Source organism: Arachis hypogaea, chromosome 1 (genome assembly GCF_003086295.3).
Source record: "Arachis hypogaea cultivar Tifrunner chromosome 1, arahy.Tifrunner.gnm2.J5K5, whole genome shotgun sequence".
In the NCBI taxonomy this organism is placed as follows: domain Eukaryota; kingdom Viridiplantae; phylum Streptophyta; class Magnoliopsida; order Fabales; family Fabaceae; genus Arachis; species Arachis hypogaea.
Window position 1 is genome coordinate 111,707,040 of NC_092036.1, and position 18,092 is coordinate 111,725,131.

At 35.9% G+C, this 18,092-nt stretch overlaps 2 protein-coding genes across 8 annotated transcripts; both read left to right on the plus strand.

Moving 5' to 3' along the window:
* Window positions 1-673: 673 nt before the first annotated feature.
* Window positions 674-7,625, plus strand: LOC112710495 (delta-1-pyrroline-5-carboxylate dehydrogenase 12A1, mitochondrial). 6 transcript variants are annotated; one of them, XM_072203337.1, is made up of 16 exons: window positions 674-1,032; window positions 2,018-2,097; window positions 2,455-2,558; window positions 2,944-3,011; window positions 3,527-3,584; window positions 3,722-3,835; window positions 4,118-4,201; window positions 4,839-4,943; window positions 5,249-5,362; window positions 5,506-5,637; window positions 5,728-5,817; window positions 5,973-6,062; window positions 6,535-6,744; window positions 6,857-6,971; window positions 7,154-7,229; window positions 7,330-7,625. In XM_072203337.1, the coding sequence occupies exons 1-16, from the start codon at window positions 953-955 to the stop codon at window positions 7,466-7,468; spliced, it is 1,659 nt and encodes a 552-aa protein (XP_072059438.1). In that variant the 5' UTR covers window positions 674-952; the 3' UTR covers window positions 7,469-7,625. The 6 variants fall into 6 exon arrangements, with proteins under 6 accessions (XP_072059438.1, XP_025618522.1, XP_072059436.1 ...); XM_025762737.3 differs by having other exon boundaries at window positions 6,857-6,967; window positions 7,150-7,229; XM_072203335.1 differs by having other exon boundaries at window positions 883-1,032; window positions 2,006-2,097; window positions 6,857-6,967; window positions 7,150-7,229.
* A 4,316-nt stretch (window positions 7,626-11,941) lies between these two features.
* Window positions 11,942-16,630, plus strand: LOC112710518 (uncharacterized). 2 transcript variants are annotated; one of them, XM_025762765.3, is made up of 2 exons: window positions 11,942-14,340; window positions 15,255-16,630. In XM_025762765.3, exon 2 carries the CDS (start codon window positions 15,282-15,284, stop codon window positions 16,485-16,487), a length of 1,206 nt encoding a protein of 401 aa, XP_025618550.1. In that variant the 5' UTR covers window positions 11,942-14,340; window positions 15,255-15,281; the 3' UTR covers window positions 16,488-16,630. The 2 variants fall into 2 exon arrangements, with proteins under 2 accessions (XP_025618550.1, XP_025618556.1); XM_025762771.3 differs by having other exon boundaries at window positions 13,951-14,340; window positions 15,273-16,630.
* The last annotated feature ends 1,462 nt before the right edge of the window (window positions 16,631-18,092 follow it).

Genomic DNA, 18,092 nt, shown 5'->3' on the forward strand with positions numbered 1-18,092 from the left:
CAACATTAAATTCATTTATTATATGAGAAATTACGGTGTACACGGCGCAAAAATCATAAACAAATTTCATCAGTTTTATAACGTTGACAGTTTGCATTGGCAACCTTAGAAAGAAGAAAAGTCAGATGATGAAAATAGAGAGTCAGATACAGCGCAATCCTTATCCTGATCGTTGAGGGTTTCATCACGCTATTGAAGTCTATCATATTCTGTTTAGAGTTTAGACATCCACCCATGCAACCATCTTTATGTTGCACGTGTAATAAATTGAGCGAAATATACTTTTATTAGTATGGTACCATTATTACAAATCACCTATACGTATATTTGTTGCTTAATAAAATAAAAAAAATTTAATACATAAAAAACTTAAAAATTATAGATTCTATTTTATAAATTTTATCCTATTTGTAGTGCATAATAAAATACTCACACATATTTTTCTTTGATGAACTTGGACTAACTTTAAAGTTACCACAATAAATAATTATATTTAATATTCTCATGATAAAAAATAGTTTCTTTCATTAATCTAACATAATATCACTTGATGTAAATTTATGAATTACAAATTTGAAATAGTATTTACTATTTAGCATGAGAACAGGGGAGTCCACTTGTCCACAAAATAAAATAAAATATATATATAAAAGACGGAGATTCATGAGATGCTATGACCAGTACACATGGTGCAGTAATACTTGGACAACTGACTCATTGATACGTGTAGAAACGGACAAAGATGATTAGAAATGGACACGTGTCCCCCTTTTATGGGTCCCTCCATGACTGCTTTCGTTCAGAAACTGTCACTACGATCTGAAAGCTACGCGCATTTCTCAATCCCTCTTCCTTTTATGCCCTTATAAATAGACCACAACGCAGAACTGAAAACTCAACTCAGCTTGGAGAGTGAGTGAGTGGAAAACCTAGCATAATCAAGAACAGAAGCATGTTCAAGATCGTTGCCAGCAGAGCGAGGGCTTCAACTCCACATGCCCGCAACGCTCTACTTTCTTACAATGTCTCTCGGTATATTTTCCTTTTCCTTCTTTTAATCTTTTCCCTTTTGTTTTGTGCGAAATGACTAAGGGTTGGAAATGCATCGGGCTTCTGATTGCAAAATGTGTCTTTTTTGAATTGGCGAAAAATCATTAATAGTTGGATGCCTTATAAAATCAAAGAGAAAGTGATGAAAGATGCGTATTTTTGTTATATTCATTCAATGATTACAAATGTGTTTATATCTAGGAGAGAATTCTACTCTGTAAATGATATTATAAAAGAGAATCCTATTCAATGACTCAGCGTAACCAACTATTTCTAAATGATGGGAAATAGAAGATGCATGCCATGTATTAGGTTGGGCATATAAAACAAACGAGAGGAGTAGGAATGGCATGTCATGCATTATGTTGGGTCTTTATTTCAGTCTCTGTATTATCTTGTTGGGACAATTCTGGTGTAGTGTTTAACAATACCTAACTTGATCTAGTCACTGCGAGTATTTTAAGTTGAATTAACTATTTAACCGCCGCTAACCTATGAAACCGTTGAATGTTTGCTTGCTTGCTTGTTTGCCCTTCATCCATTTACATACAATGGTTGAACTTGGAAGGCTGGTGTTTAGACATTCTTTTTTTCGCAATTTATTTAAAATACAAGAAAAAGGAAAGAGAAAGAGGGGGGGGGGGTGTTAAGGCTTTAACCAATTCAGCTAGTGATTACCGCTCAGAATAGAGAAGCTATGATCTTCAATTTATTAGTATCAATCTTCTGAATCTGGGAATTCCTATATTCTGGCCCGTTTCGTCTACTAAAGTGACTGGGTTGTCAATGTCCATTAGAACTGAACTTAAGGGTAGTTGGGTCATTGGGTTTGATCATAATCGTTAAGAATAAACAACTTATGAGGCTGCAAGAAAAATGCCACTTTTGTTTATTTCCTCCAAATTTAATGATAAAATATTCTTATTTGGCTTACGAGCTGTGAACTCATTTTTAGCTTATCAAGCAGGTCTGGTCATGCTCTATCATCTGCCACAGTAGAAGCCGAAGAGATATCAGGTTCTAGACCTGCTGAAGTTTTGAACTTGGGTAGGGTCTGCATTTCCTAGTGTCTTTGTTATTATCATATTCGCATTAATATCTTATGAGTTTCAGAATATAGGTGTCAAAAGTCACAACTATCTTTGTATTTGAACAGAAGTTTGTTGGTGGTTAAGTTTATAAGAGACTGAATTGGAAATTTGATTGAACAAATAAGTATTGATACTTTTTACTCAAAAGTCTATCTTAAACATCTTTATCATAATTTTTGTTTCCTCTTTTATCTGTTGAAATCTGAATGGTACCGCTAATGTAAATTTCTGCACGGCATATTTGTTGATACTTCAACATTAATCAAGCATACTATGCCATAATTCCATGACCTAAGTACATCTGCACTTTCAGTTCAGGGTAAATGGGTCGGAGCTTCAAAGTGGAACACAATTGTGGATCCGCTAAATGGAGACCCCTTTATTAAAGTTGGCGAAGTTGATGAAACAGGCCTTCAGGTGCATTATTTTCATGAAATCTATGTCAATTTAATATTTTATTAAGATATATGTTTTTTGTTGCACATAGAATAAGCTTCTGCTTGGTGAGAGTACATGATATATCCAGAAGCTATATTGTTTTAATATCTCCTCAGTCACCCTTGCACGTTTAAATATTAAGTGACCGAGGCATTGTCTAACTAGTTGCTCTAGACCTGTTCTATGAATGAGACACAAGTTTGAAGCTTCAACCTAAGTCAAGATTCTCATAAATTTGTCAAAGAATTAATAAATAAATAAATAACAAAAATTCCATTTTGAAAGCTATACATGGATTGTTTGGAATTGAACATTTGGGTTGAGATGCTCTTAACTAAACTTTTCCATTTGTTTGACTTATTAGCCCTTTGTGGAAAGTTTGGCCAGCTGCCCCAAGCATGGTCTGCACAATCCGTTTAAGGCTCCTGAGAGGTATGTGCAGATTGTCATTATCTCATCTCCATTTTCTTTATAGAAACATATACAAGTTTCTTTTTTTTTTTTTTTTTTTTTTTTTTTTTTTTCCGGATTGGCTATGGCATTATAAAAAATCAATAATTGATGGGAACTCATACTTCAATATGAATTTATGTTGTCTATTATACGGGACAGTTATCCACAGGGTTTTTATGCTGTGCATAATGGACTTCAATCTTCAAATGAAATTTGTTTCAAACATCATCTGAGTGGACTAACTAAAATACATGCAACCTTGTTGTTCTAAAGCATAAGATAAGGAATGAAAACAAATAATATTTCTACAGTGTTTTATAAATATCATTTTCACTTAAAGGATGGGACTCACATGGGCACCTTATTTATAAGTACTTTATGTGAACCTTATCTATATATAAATACTTTATGTAGAGTATGATATAAATTCTTATATTCTTACATTCCTACTTTGGGAGTGCATAAAGTTGTTTATTACTGTTAATATTTTGCAGATATCTTATGTTTGGAGATATATCTGCTAAGGCAGCTCACATGCTATCACTCCCTAAGGTATTTTGAACTATAGGATTTTTTGTTGCTTTTGCAGTACTTTTGTGAGTTATGTTATCATGAGTTATAGTCAGGATCTTACTTTTTTTCCCCTGTTATTGGAAACTTTAAATAATTTATACTGCATTGGCTATCAGGTTTCAGATTTCTTTGCAAGGCTAATACAGAGAGTTTCTCCCAAGAGTTATCATCAGGCCTGTGCAGAAGTTTATGTGACACAAAAGTTTCTAGAGAATTTCTGCGGTGATCAGGTAATCAAAATAAGATATGTTGGTGCCAAATATGTGAAATTTCAAGTAGGAGTATAACAGTTTCTGATAAGAATGAGTAAGAACCTAAACTGGTATTCATTTAATTCTCCCTTTGTTGGTAGATAAATTTCATCATTGAGGCTTGGATTCTCCTTTAGTGGAAGCTCCCATACACAACTTTGAGCATTATTTGTATACTTAGTTTCCCTATTCTTAACAGATTCAATCATTCCTTTACTGATTCCGCTTTTTCCTTGCTTCATTTCTACAAAATCTCAACAGGTTCGTTTCCTGGCAAGGTCTTTTGGGGTGCCTGGAAATCATCTTGGGCAGCAAAGTCACGGTTTCCGTTGGCCATATGGTCCGGTAAGACTTTTTTCCTTATTGGATAGTTGTTATACCTTATTCTGAACTACAAAAATTATTCTGTCTTCCCCTTGTAGGTTATACTGTTGACTGTGCTAGAATTACCAGTTAGTTCTGTGAAAGTGATTGATTCAAATGTACTCTAGGATATGGAAAAAGATGAAAAATAAAAATAATTTTCCTAAAATAAGTACTGGTAATATGATATATGACTTTGCGGCTTTGATTTAGTATTATGAGGGTCGAACATGGTTATATGGTATAACTGTAGTATACAAACTCAGCTGCCTCTGACAAAACCCTGACTTGGATATTCTTCTTAAAAAGAGCTCAGTGTTTGCAAGTCAAATGCTTTTTTTTATCAATTAAAAGTTCAATTATGTTTTATACTTAATATTACAATATTCTTTTCTTACAATATCTTATTTATGTTCTTGTACACAAAAGGATAAGGTGCTATATCATGTTGAATTTCTGTTTTTAATTTTGTAAATTAATGGTCCATGCGATGTCATGCAGTTTTTCCATGAGTTTCTGTCTTAGTAAGTGAAGAGTTGGTTTGTTTTCCATCACACCACAAACAGTCACCCTCCATGCTGGCTAAATTTCACAACTCAAGGTTATTATGCTTTTGCAGGTGGCTATTATTACTCCTTTCAATTTTCCATTAGAGATTCCAGTCCTTCAACTGATGGGTGCACTTTACATGGGCAACAAGCCAGTTCTTAAAGTTGATAGCAAGGTGAGGCCATGTGTCTCTCATGCTTTAAAAGAATTTTATGGCGTTACATTGGTTGTTTGGGGAGATAATTGCAATGTATTGGTTTCCGTTTTCCTCGTGGTGGAAGGGGAGGGGTGTATGGAAAGAGATTATGTACATTTCCTATTATGAAATTTGTTATTATTAGGTTGGTTTAACCTAGAAACCTATGTTCTTTGCCTTTCTTATTTTGATTTTCTTGTGTTGAATTTTGGAAATATCTGTTTCACTTGCTTTTTAGATCTTTCTGGTGTGTGATTCTGAATTATCATCTGACATTTTTGTAGGTAAGCATTGTCATGGAGCAAATGTTGCGTCTGCTTCACACATGTGGTTTACCTGTAGAAGACGTAGACTTCATAAATTGTGACGGGAAGACAATGAACAAGCTGTTGCAGGAGGTTGGTTCTTTTTGCATTAGATGTTGACCTTGATATTAAGGAGAATATTACTCATGAAGATTGCCAACATTTCAATTGTAACTACATGTTCTTTAGTAATATGATATTGATTCATCAAGTGGTAACATATTTACATTTTACAGGCAAATCCAAGAATGACCCTTTTCACTGGTAGTTCAAGAGTGGCAGAGAAATTGGCTGTTGATCTGAAGGGCCGGATTAAATTGGAAGATGCTGGATTTGATTGGAAAATACTGGGCCCTGATGTTGACCAGGTTTTGTTAATGGTTTTGTTGATTTTTCAGAATGTGCTAACTTATCTTTCAGTTTTATGACCGTTTTTCTCTCGTTTTACTTGGTTGCAGGAAGATTATGTTGCATGGGTCTGTGACCAGGATGCTTATGCATGCAGTGGTCAGAAGTGCTCAGCACAATCATTATTATTTATGCATGAGGTCAGTCATTATATTATTTTGTGCACTTCATTAAGTGTTAAATGTCCCACAAAATTATGCTGAAGTTGTACTTTAATGTATTTTATGATGTGTTACGTATTCACAGTGGTGCATAGTGTTACTAACTCCACAAATTTTTTACTTACTGTGCTTAGAACTGGGCTTCTACTTCCTTGGTATCCAAATTGAAAGGTCTTGCTGAGAGAAGAAAGCTAGAGGACTTGACAATTGGTCCAGTTCTCACTGTAAGTACATGTCTTCCATTTTCTTAAATTTAAAATTAAAACAAGTGTTGGCAGCTTCATACATTTGTGTATTATTCTCCCTAATATATGATTTTTGGAGAGAGAACTAATCTGAAGTGCAGTAAGTGAGAAGATATGAACGAATTCTAGAGTTAATTGAAATAAGTTATACATAACTATTCTAGTGTTCATATCCATGCTTTTGATTGGATTAAAAAGGAGTTTATCTGGTGGGGGTGGGAGCTAAGGACAATTTGCTGCTTTCAGATTAAACACACATTTCCAAGTTTGTGCCCTAGTTGATATAGGTGTGCATTATTTATTTGTTTGACATGATTGGTAATGGTAGACTGCAGACTGTGGAGTCATATATCCAATAGTGTATTAGTCGTTTGATAAATAATTACTCAAGAGGTTCTTTTTAATTTTCTTACTTTATTTTGCTTCTTTTTTTTATTTTTTTTATGTGCAGTTTACAACTGAATCAATGATGGATCACATGAAACAATTACTTGAGATACCAGGTTCAAAGCTGCTCTTTGGGGGCAAGCCTTTAGAGGGTCATTCTATTCCACCTATTTACGGTGCTATTAAGCCCACTGCTATTTATGTTCCCCTTGAGGAAATTGTGAAGGACAAGAATTATGAGCTTGTGACAAAAGAAATTTTTGGACCTTTCCAGGTACGAAAATGAGGGCTATTAACATGAAAATTTTCAAGTGTTTCCCCCTCTTTAAATTATAATATCAATATACACTTTGTATGAGATACATGAGTTCTATTCCTTTATCCAGATAATTACTGACTACAAAAGCAGTCAACTACCAACTGTGTTGGATACATTGGAAAAAATGCATGCACATTTAACTGCTGCTGTAGTTTCAAATGATCCTCTCTTTTTACAGGCAAGTTTTTCTGACTCACATTGGAGTTACACATTTACCTTGATGCTTTTATTCGCACAACGAAAATATAGATGTTTAGCTTTGGATTTGAGGTTTATACTGCATGCCAATCTTGGAAGTTTACTGTAATTTTGCTATACTTATGTGTTGGATTCTCAATCTGAAGTAGTTAACATTTTCAGGAAGTCATTGGTAGATCAGTGAATGGTACAACTTATGCTGGTCTAAGAGCAAGGACTACTGGAGCTCCACAAAACCATTGGTAAGTGCATGATCTTTTGGATCCTTTTTAAGTCTCATTTAATTTTGGGATGGATTATTGAGCCTTCAATTTTGTCAAAAATAAAATGGTGCCACTACAGGTTTGGACCTTCTGGAGATCCTAGGGGTGCTGGAATCGGAACACCAGAAGCTATAAAACTAGTATGGTCTTGCCACAGAGAAGTTATATATGATTATGGTCCAGTACCAAACCGTTGGGAAATTCCTCCATCAACATGAGAAATCCAATTTGTGCGGGAGATGAATAAGTTTAGCCTTGTAGACAATGAGGTAGCATATTAGGATTATATTAGCTTGTATTAGCCGAGGTTGAGAACATGTTACGCTATATCTAGATTTGGGTAATAAATTTCACGATATTACAAGTTTTCTTTAATGTTTTTTCCGTTTTCAGTATGTTTTTTCTTCATAATAAAGGAAACTAAACTCATCTAGACTAGCATTCTTGATGCTGAACTAAGATAAACACAAGTAATTTAGCGTTTGCAATTGTGAATTAATGACCAAATTAGCAAGTTTTAATTTCTTGATTTTAGGGACACGTGTGTTTGTGTGACTACTACTACTACTGCTATTACTACTGTTACTGCTATTGTTTCTACTTTCTACTCCTTTTTCTCTTCCTTCTCCTAATAATAATAATAACAATAATAATAATAGGGTGTAGTAAAGCTACAACAACAACAACAAAGCCTTATCCCACTAAGTGGGGTCGGCTACATGAATCAAACGACGCCATTGTGCTCTGTCATGTATCATGTCTACAGAGAGACCGTTTACATGTAGATCTCGTTTGACCACCTCATGGATGGTCTTCTTAGGTCTTTCTCTGCCTTTCGCCCTTTGTCCATCTTCCATCTCATCCACCCTCCTGACTGGATGTTCTATCGGTCTTCTTCTCACATGTCCAAACCACCTGAGACGCGATTCAACCATCTTTTCCACAATGGGTGCTACTCCAACTCTCTCCCTTATATCTCCATTCCTTATTTTATCCAATCGCGTGTGACCACTCATCCATCTCAACATCTTCATCTCTGCCACACTCAGCTTATGTTCGTGCTCTCCTTTAGCCGCCTAACACTCCGTACCATACAGCATAGCCGGTCTTATAGCGGTGCGATAGAATTTACCTTTAAGTTTTAAAGGCACTTTTTTGTCGCATATAAAACCAGATGCACTCCGCCATTTTGACCAACCTGCTTGGATCCTATGATTTACATCATGTTCAATCTCTCCATTATCCTGTATGATGCACCCAAGATACTTAAAACTTTTAACTTTTCGTAAGGTGTTCTCTCCAATTTTCACCTCTATATTGGAGTTTTCCCTTTTCAGACTGAACTTACATTCCATATATTCCGTCTTGCTACGGCTTATGCACAGACCATACACTTCTAGAGCTTCTCTCCATAACTCCAACTTCTTATTTAGGTCTTCCCTTGACTCTCCCATAAGGACGATATCATCGGCAAAAAGCATGCACCATGGCACAGGCTCTTGGATGTGCTCTGTGAGTACTTCCAAGACTAATGTGAAAAGGTATGGACTTAAGGATGATCCCTGGTGTAATCCTATACCAATAGGGAATTCCTCTGTCACACCACCTTGAGTCTTCACACTAGTTGTGGCCCCATCATACATGTCTTTAATTGCCCGAATATATGCGATCCTTACTCTCCTCTTTTCTAAAACCTTCCATAAGACCTCCCTTGGTACCCTATCATACGCTTTTTCCAAATCAATAAACACCATGTGTAGATCCCTTTTATTACTACGATACCTCTCCATCATCCTTCTTAATAGGTATATCGCTTCAGTGGTAGATCTGCCTGGCATAAATCCAAATTGGTTCTCTGTTACTTGTGTCTCTTTTCTCAACCTCCGTTCTATCACCCTTTCCCATAACTTCATAGTATGATTCATAAGCTTAATCCCTCTATAATTTCCGCAACTTTGTATATCCCCCTTATTCTTGTAGATAGGTACCAAGGTGCTCTTTCTCCACTCATCAGGCATCTTCTTTGACCTTAAAATCTCATTAAAAAGCTTGGTTAACCAGTTGATGCCTTTTCCTCCAAGACCCTTCCAAACCTCAATCGGGATATTATCAGGTCCTACTGCCCTGCCATTTTTCATCTGCTTTAGAGCCTCTTTTACCTCGAAGTCTCGAATCCTTCGATAGTAGTCAAAGTTTTGATCTTCTTCCCTTGTGCATAATCGACCAAGGCTCGGAAGAGTCTTCTGTCCCTCATTAAATAACTCGTAGAAGTAGCTCTTCCACCTTTCATTAATCTTCTCCTCTTGAGCCAACACCTCTCCATCCTTATCCTTTATGCACTTAACCTGATCCAAATCTCTCGTTCTTCTTTCCCGGCTCTTTGCAATTCTATATATACCTTTTTCTCCTTCTTTCGTGTCCAAAGACTGGTAGAGACCCTCATATGCTCTTGTTCTTGCTTCACTTACAGCCACTTTTGTCTCTTTCTTAGCCGCCTTATATTTTTCCCAGTTATCTGCATTGCGGCATAAAGACCACTCTTTAAAGCATTCTCTTTTTATCTTTATCTTTTCTTGTATACTCGCATTCCACCACCAGTACTCCTTGTCTCTTGGTCCTATTCCTTTAGATTCACCAAAACTTTCTTTTGCTGTTCTTCTAATAACTTCTGCCATCTCCCTCCACATCTCTTCCGCGCTTCCATTCCCATCCCACCTTGCCTCTTCTCCTACCCGTCTTAGGAAGCTTCTTTGTTCCTCACCTTTCATCCGCCACCACCTCGTCCTTGGGTTCTTCGTATGATGTCTTTTCCTCAACTTTTGCTCAACGCGAAAATCCATGACGAGCACCCTATGTTGTGTTGTCAAACTCTCTCCCGGGATAATTTTACAGTTAATGCAAAATTTCCGGTCGACTCTCCTCAACAAGAAGAAGTCGATTTGAGAGCTTGTCATGCCACTCTTATAGGTTATAAGATGTTCGTCTCTCTTTTTAAAACATGTATTTGCGATGAGAAGATCAAAAGTTGAGGAAAAGTCCAAAATAGTTTTACCCTCGGCATTGATCACCCCGAAACCATGGCCTCCGTGAATACTCCCATATCCAGTCACTTCTCTCCCAACATGGCCATTTAAATCTCCTCCTAAGAAAATCTTATCTCCCAAAGATATGCGTTGAACTAAACTCTCTAGATCCTCCCAAAACCTTATCTTATGTTGTTCGTCCGAACCCACTTGCGGTGCATAGGCGCTAATCACATGAAAAGCACCTCCCTCCACCACAAGTTTGATAGAGATGATCCGATCTCCCACCCTCTTGACATCAACTACGTCCTTCTTCACTGCTTATCCACAATTATTCCAACTCCATTCCTATTCTTCACCTTTCCTGTATACCAAAGTTTGAAACCAGAAGAATCCAACTCCCTAGCCTTTGCACCAACCCATTTCGTTTCTTGTAGGCACATAATGTTAATCTTCCTCCTTATCATGGTATCCACCACCTCCATGGACTTTCCTGTTAGAGTGCCTATGTTCCATGTCCCAAATCTCAACCTTTTGTCGCTTCGACCTTTACCTTTTCCTTTGTGAACTAGCTTATTTACCCTCGTCCGTTCACGAAAACGCGAGAACCCTTGCTCATTTAACACTACATCCGGGCACCGATGCAGCGGCTCTTGCTTTGACACCGTACTCGAGCCATACGGCGCGTTACTTCCGGGTAACGACCTAGCTTTAGCGCAATAATGTCTTTGATTCATGTCATGGGGGGTTCGGCTATATTTTTACGTTGGTTGCCGAAGACCTAACACAACCCTCCTCCTTTATCCGGGCTTGGGACCGGCTATGTACCGCAAGTGTAACATAGGCGGAGTTAGGGTGTAGTAAAGCTAATCTTAAATAAATTGGTTTAGGCTTTTTCTGGCTGATATTATTAGAACTCTCCAAAGAGATTTTATTTCTAGGAGGGGTACAATTGATAATATTATTTTAGCCCAAGAAATTACTCATTTCATACAACGCACTAAGTCGAAAAGGGGGTCATGACTTTTAAAATTAATTTAGAGAAAACTTATTACAGGGTAGATTGGAGGTTCTTAGAACATTCTTTGCGAGGATTTGGCTTCTCAAAGAGAACTGCTAGACTTATCTTGACTTGTATTTGTTCTTCATCTTTATCGGTTCTTTGGAATGGTAATAGGCTGCATGGTTTTAATCCTCTAAGAGGCCTAAGGCAATGTCATCGTATCTTTTTGTGATTTGTATTGAGAGGTTAGCTTGCTTTGTTTCCCATATGGTTTCCATTGGTTCTTGGATTCCAATTGTTGTCTCACAAGGTGGTCCTAAGATTTTCCATCTTATGTTTGCCGAGAACTTGCTCCTCTTTTGCAAATCAACAAGTTGAGATGGTAATGAATATTCTTGATATCTTTTGAAAAGCTTTTAGTCTCAAAGTCAATGTCAACAAGTCTAATGCTCAGTGTTCCAAGCATGTTTCTCAAAGAAGGAAAGATGTTCTTATGCAAGCGTCCAGCATCCGATTCATTCAGGACTTGGGGAGGTATTTTTTTGGGGGGGGGGGGGGGGGGTTTAATCTGGGACATGCTAGAGTGACTAGGAGAACGACGAAGGAGGTCATTGAAAAGATTCAAGAAAAACTTGCAAATTGGAAGAGTCGACTTCTCAATAAAGTAGGAAGACTGTATAGTGAAAACGGTAATGTCCTCTATCCCGATTTATCAAATGCAAGTTAACTTGCTGCCTAGTTATGCCCGTGAGAAAATTAATGCCATGATGAGACCATTTTTGTAGAAGGGCCAATTGGATGGAAGAGGGTTGTCTCTCGTGAATTGGCAGACTATTGTTGCGCCTAAAAAGGCTGGAGGTCTTGGAATTAGAGACTTTCACTGTATTAATATTGCTTTAATTGGTAAACTTGTGTGGCAACTCTTGGCTTGTAAAGATAAATTATGATTTGTGAGTCCAAACTTTCTTGGAAAAATATTGGAATAATGCTTCAAATGTTAAACCTATAGTGCAGCAGAATGGCTCTTCTTGTTGATCTAGTTGGTTGAACCGCCGATCACCCAAATCTTAGACTGAGTCGAGCCACCAGTCAGACTGGGCCTACCTGCTTCAATAAAAACCGGTGATCCCAACCGGTTTTCTAAAAACCGAACCAGGTCAAGTTTGAATTTTTTTAGGGAAAAAGATAGATAGGTTCCTGATTTTTTAAATTTTTGACAAATACATTCCTGACAAAATTTAAATACAAAAAAGTCCCTGACTTTAACAAACGGAAGACAATTTAATCTTTCCGTCTATTTGCCTCTTATACACCAAACGGAACTGGCTGACGTGGATGAAACGATATTCAGGTGTCCGTCACGGTGCCACACTGAAAGGGGAATAAAGTTCGAAGGACAAATAAGTCATTAATGTCATTTTACAAATAAAGTTCGAAAGACAAATAGGTCCTTGAGAATTTAGTTCATTATACTTCTATTATGCTTCTATTATGAGAATTTAGTTTATAAAATTATGCTTTTATTTTGAAATCTAGTTAACTTGTTGTATTTTATAATTTAGATTATTTGTATTAAAATTGCAGAAATTGAACTTGTTATGTTTCTACTTTTTTTTCTTAAATTGCATTAGTTCAGTTTTCTCACATTATAGTTAGCATTAGTTAGAATTAGTATATTTGTGTATTATATTAGAATTTGTTAAATTACATTACTTCAATTTTCATCTTGGCATTAGTTAGCATCAGTTCATTTATGCATCAAGTATTCAAGTTAGCATTAGTTCACTTGTACATCATTCATGTATTAAGTTAGCATTAGTGCATTGTGTATTACAGTAGAACTAGTATTTTTATCCGTAATAATATTATGGGAATAAAATTTTTTTAAAATTATAGTTCACTTTGTCTGACAGTATAAGTTATGCATGGCAGATGGCACAAAAGATTTATAAAATCAAACTTCTTTTACAAAAAGTCATAAGTTAACAAAAGTCTCTCGCTAAGAAAACCAAGATATTTGTAAATAAAAAATTAAATAATAAGATTTTTAGTTATTATTTTTATATAAAAAGTCTAATTTTTTTATCAATAATTAATTTTAATATTCGTTATCTAAAATTTAAAATAATTTAACGTGTATAATTTTATATTTAAAATATTTTAATTGTAAAAAAATATCGGATGATATATTTTAATTTGTCAAATTATTAATATAAAATATAAATTATATATAGAGTAAAAATAGTAGAGAGAAATAGAAAAATGGAAAGAGGTAGATGAGAGAATTTAGGAAGAAAGTTTATTAATTTAAAAAAAATATTTTCTCTCAATTTTAATAAGAATGTCATGTGACACATTTGATTACTAAATTAGATAGTAATATATGATACATAATATATGTATATTTTAATTAGATAGTAATATATGATACATATAGAAGCATAATGAACTAAATTCTCAAGACCTATTTATCCTTCGAACTTTATTCTTCCAACGTAATACTGTAACAGACACCTGAACACCATTTCATTTTGTTTGATATATGAAAAATAAATAGACAAAATAATTAAATTATCCTTAATTTATTAAAGTTAAAAACTTTTTTGTATTTTAAATCTTATCAAAAATATATTTGTCAAAATTTTAAAAAGTTAGAAGCTATCTATCTTTTTCTCATTTTTTATTCCAACTCCAAACCCAAAAAAAAAACAACTTCGTTTGACCCGTTTACCCCAATTCTCAATCTCTCAGTAAGCCTCACTTCCCTCCTTGCAGCCCCCCTCCTCTCTCCCTCTCCCTCCTCCCTCTCTCTCTCTGTCTCTCTCTTCACGTCTGTTTCTCGTCTTGATTTTTCTCGTGCTTCCTTATTCCGTTCGCCGTCACCGCCCTTTGGTTATCACCGTCGACATCACAGGTGCGAGCATCCGGTTCTTCCTCTTTCCATCAGCCTCTGCACGTGCTTCTTGCCTCTGGGTCCCCATCTGCCTCTGCTCTGCCTCTTCATATTCTGGTTCGTCGTCTGCCGCTGTTTCTCCTCTGAATCTACCGCTGCGTGTGCAATCTGGTGAGCATTTTTTTTTGTTTCTTTCGTATTTAACTTTTTACAATTAGTTGATTGATGCTGGTAAATATGTAGAAGAATCAGAAAGCTTTGTAGGGAAGAATATATTTTGGGTATAAGAATGAAGGAACCATGACTGAAGAACAAACGTGAAAAAATATTTCTTTTTGTTGTGTGTCTTTTTAAAAACTGTTGTGCCGCTCTGTTTTTTTTTGGGCTCAGAAGAGAGGGTTTTCCCTCTGGGTGAAAGGTTATAGTTCTATGGCAGAATGGTACATGAAAATCGAAAAATGAGAGGAGAATAAGAAAAAGTAAGAATAAAAATACAAATTTGATGATGTGAATTTAGTGTGTTTTGGGTATTGTGATATGATACCCTTTTTTTGTCTGCTTGCTTTATTTCTGCTGAAATGAAAAATGGACCATTGAATTGAATTGAATCTGTCGAGACTTCTAGGAATTTTATTGTGAAAATATATGCATAACTAATTTTGGTCCTAATTAATTAGTAATTAGTGACTTACCAGTTGAATCAATAACCCGGTAATCCATAGTCCAATCAGTTCGATTGTGATTTTGGTTCTGATAACTATGATAGGTCTACAGTAAAACTCACTCAACCTAGTGTATAGAACATGTTTTGTTTGTTTTGTTGCCTCAATGTACTGAAGTTTTTTTTCTATGTTATTTGTTTTCTACTTTGAGTATTCCTAATTAAAAATTTCATGCCTCAACTAGAATGCAAGGGTTTTCTCTGTTAAGCAATTAAGTTAAACGAATTTGATATGTAGTGTATGATTATCTATATTATTTTATTAAACTTCTTCTTATTCTGATATGTTCTCTCTTTCTCAACATGACTACTTGTCTTATTACCGTTCTTGTTTTTTTGTTTGTTCCCTCTTCTTGATTTGCAGATTTTTTTCCCCTTGCAGTTTTCAGTCATGAGTTTGCTTGAAGTCATTAAAAATGCTTCAATCAATTCGAAGCCACTTGATTCTCCATTGGATTATCCTATTGTTCTGAACCCTGATACTATTATACCTAACTTGAAGCCTGAACAAGAAGACGCAGCCGCCTTGTGTCTTGTAAAACCTCTTAGTGGATGGAAAATTTCACAAGCTGATGCCGAACTCATTGACATTGGGAAGAAGTTCTTTATACAGCTAAAGGCAAAGCTCAAGAGTGGTAATAGTTTGGAGAAGGATGAGTTTATTGGTGATTTGAATTCCTATCTGAATAGCATCGCTGAGAAAATAGGTGTTTCGGTTGCTATTAATCCATCTATGCCCAATTATACTAAGTTTTTGATTGACAAGGTTGGATTTTTTATGGGTAAGGATGTTGTTGGTGTTGTTTTGGATGTGTGCATTTCATTTGATATTTGGGATATAGTTGAGGCTTTGATTGAGCATGGTGTTATTAAGCATTCTTGTCATTCGGGCTTGGTTACTAGGTTAGTTGAAAAGAAGAGGTCCGACTTGATATGTTCGTGCATTAAGCACGCGTTTGATCTCGGGTCATCTGAAATACTCAGCATTCTGAGGTATTTTCTTTCTCCATCCAAAGATGCTTATGAGAGTATGATAACTGTGAAGAAGGAATGGGAGAACCAAGCACAGTTGGCCATTGATGGAATTCATGATAGCAGTTGGAACAAAAAGAATCTGCTTGTGGCAAAGGAGGCTTCCATTTTGCTTATGGTAGCTTATGATGATTTCTCTGCATCTGAGATTTGTTTGCATTATCTACTTGCATCGTCAAACATCAATGATGTGCTGTTATCATCTTCCTTCAGTAAGTTGAACGGCAAAGAGTTGATTAACTTAATTCGCTATTTATCGAAGTGGCTAAAGAAGTACGAGAGGTTTCCTCAAGCCGGTCCCTGCCCTGAAGCTGCAGCAACTTTGGGTTTGACGGTTTGCGATTGGGTTCCTAAACTCGACGATGTTGTGAAGTTTCTTGGTTTTGTGCTTGATGAGAACTTTTCTTCGTTGGTGTTGCATCCGGAGTTTCATGCGCAGCTAAGATTAATTGAGGAAGTGGTTAGTTCTTTGACTGCTGAATCCAAATGTTGTTTTTTGATGGCTGATGTGGTGAACAAACTAAAGATGGAAGTAAAAGGTGGAAATACGTATGATCTTTTTTGAAACTTAGTTGTCGATTTTGTTATGTTTATCAATTTTGATAGGATATGAACACGTGTGTGAAGTGTGAATTGATAATCAAATGATCAAATCATTGTAATTTTTGGTTCATGATCTCGACTGCAATTCATTTAGAGGTTTATCTATTCTCACATTGTGCTTTTTTATTTAAGAATTATTCCGTGCCGTGTTCATTAGTAGTCGATTTCTTCTATTCGCTATAGTGTTATTAGTCTACTCCTGCCACTTGTTACTTGGTAAAGAATCTTTTTTTTTTTCCTTCTCAAATGATATCGTTGCTGTTTTTAATATTTTTTTCCTATTTATATTCAAACATTTTAAAAGTAAAGAATATTTACATGTGATCTGAATTTTTTTATTTAAATTAATTAAATATAATATTTACTAAAATGTATAAACAATCAAGTATTTTATCAATATGCATAACATGACATATTCCGGGTACTGTGTTCGTAAACACATTAAAGGCATATACGTAGTCTCCGGAATAAGACACATACGAGTGGATACATCCGGGATATTAAATAAAAGGAGAAACGAGTACTGAATACTCGAGATATGCATATAAAGAGTTAGCGGACTCGGTACTCGAGATATGTTGAAGCGGCTATAAATAGGGAACAGCCGAGATGTTTGGATTCATTTGATAGTTTTTTAGAGTTAAACCTAAAGTACGAAATTGGAAAAAATGCACCTAGTGAGTCCTTTCTCCCTTTTCCGTTGAATATCCTTCTCGGCGGCAATGATGTGGCATTTTTTTGCCATGCTGGAGTAACTAACGGTTACCTGACGTGGCCCATGGAAAGTTTGTAACCCAATGTGGTCCCTGAGTCCCTTTTTAACTCTAACTGCTGATGGAGTAGCGTACGAGTTCTTCTTCTTCTTCATCATCTTCTTCTTCTTCTTCTTCCCTGTTCGATTCATTCGTCGTTGCTGTGTTGGGTTTAACCATGGTTGGACGTGCAAATGAGGGAGACGGGAGTTCTATTCGATCGACCATAAGGACGCCTAGTCGCAGCAGAGCCTCACGAGTTCCAGATCGCTGTGGGTGTGGGAAATGCCCTGTGCTCCGATGGTTTGGAACGGATGCCCACCCAGACAAACCCTTCTTCGGATGTCCGAATTACAATGTGAGTTTGAGTCTAAGAGATGTTGTTTCTATTTTTTAATGTTCAACTCCTGAATCCCTAAATTTACTGGTGACAGTGTAGTGAAAAACGGTGGTGTGGATTTTTCCGATGGGCAGACGTTGTAGAAGATGATAATGGCAATTTTGAAGAAGCTGCAGCATATAAGAATGAAGAAATTAGCATGAGTGTTGCAGTGAGGATTGGCAATTTGGAGGCTGAATTAAGGAGCCATAAATATGTAATACAAATGATAGGATTGTTGATTTTTTTACTGTTAGTTGTTATAGTGGTTGTGATTGTTAAAATGTAACAGTTGTGTATTGTTTATGAATGAATGGGCAATCTTTGGATTATTGGTGTGATCTGTGTAAATAGTTTACAAAGATAATAACAAAACTGAATAAATAGAACAGAATAAGTAAATTGATAAAACCATATTTTGATTATAACTAAGATA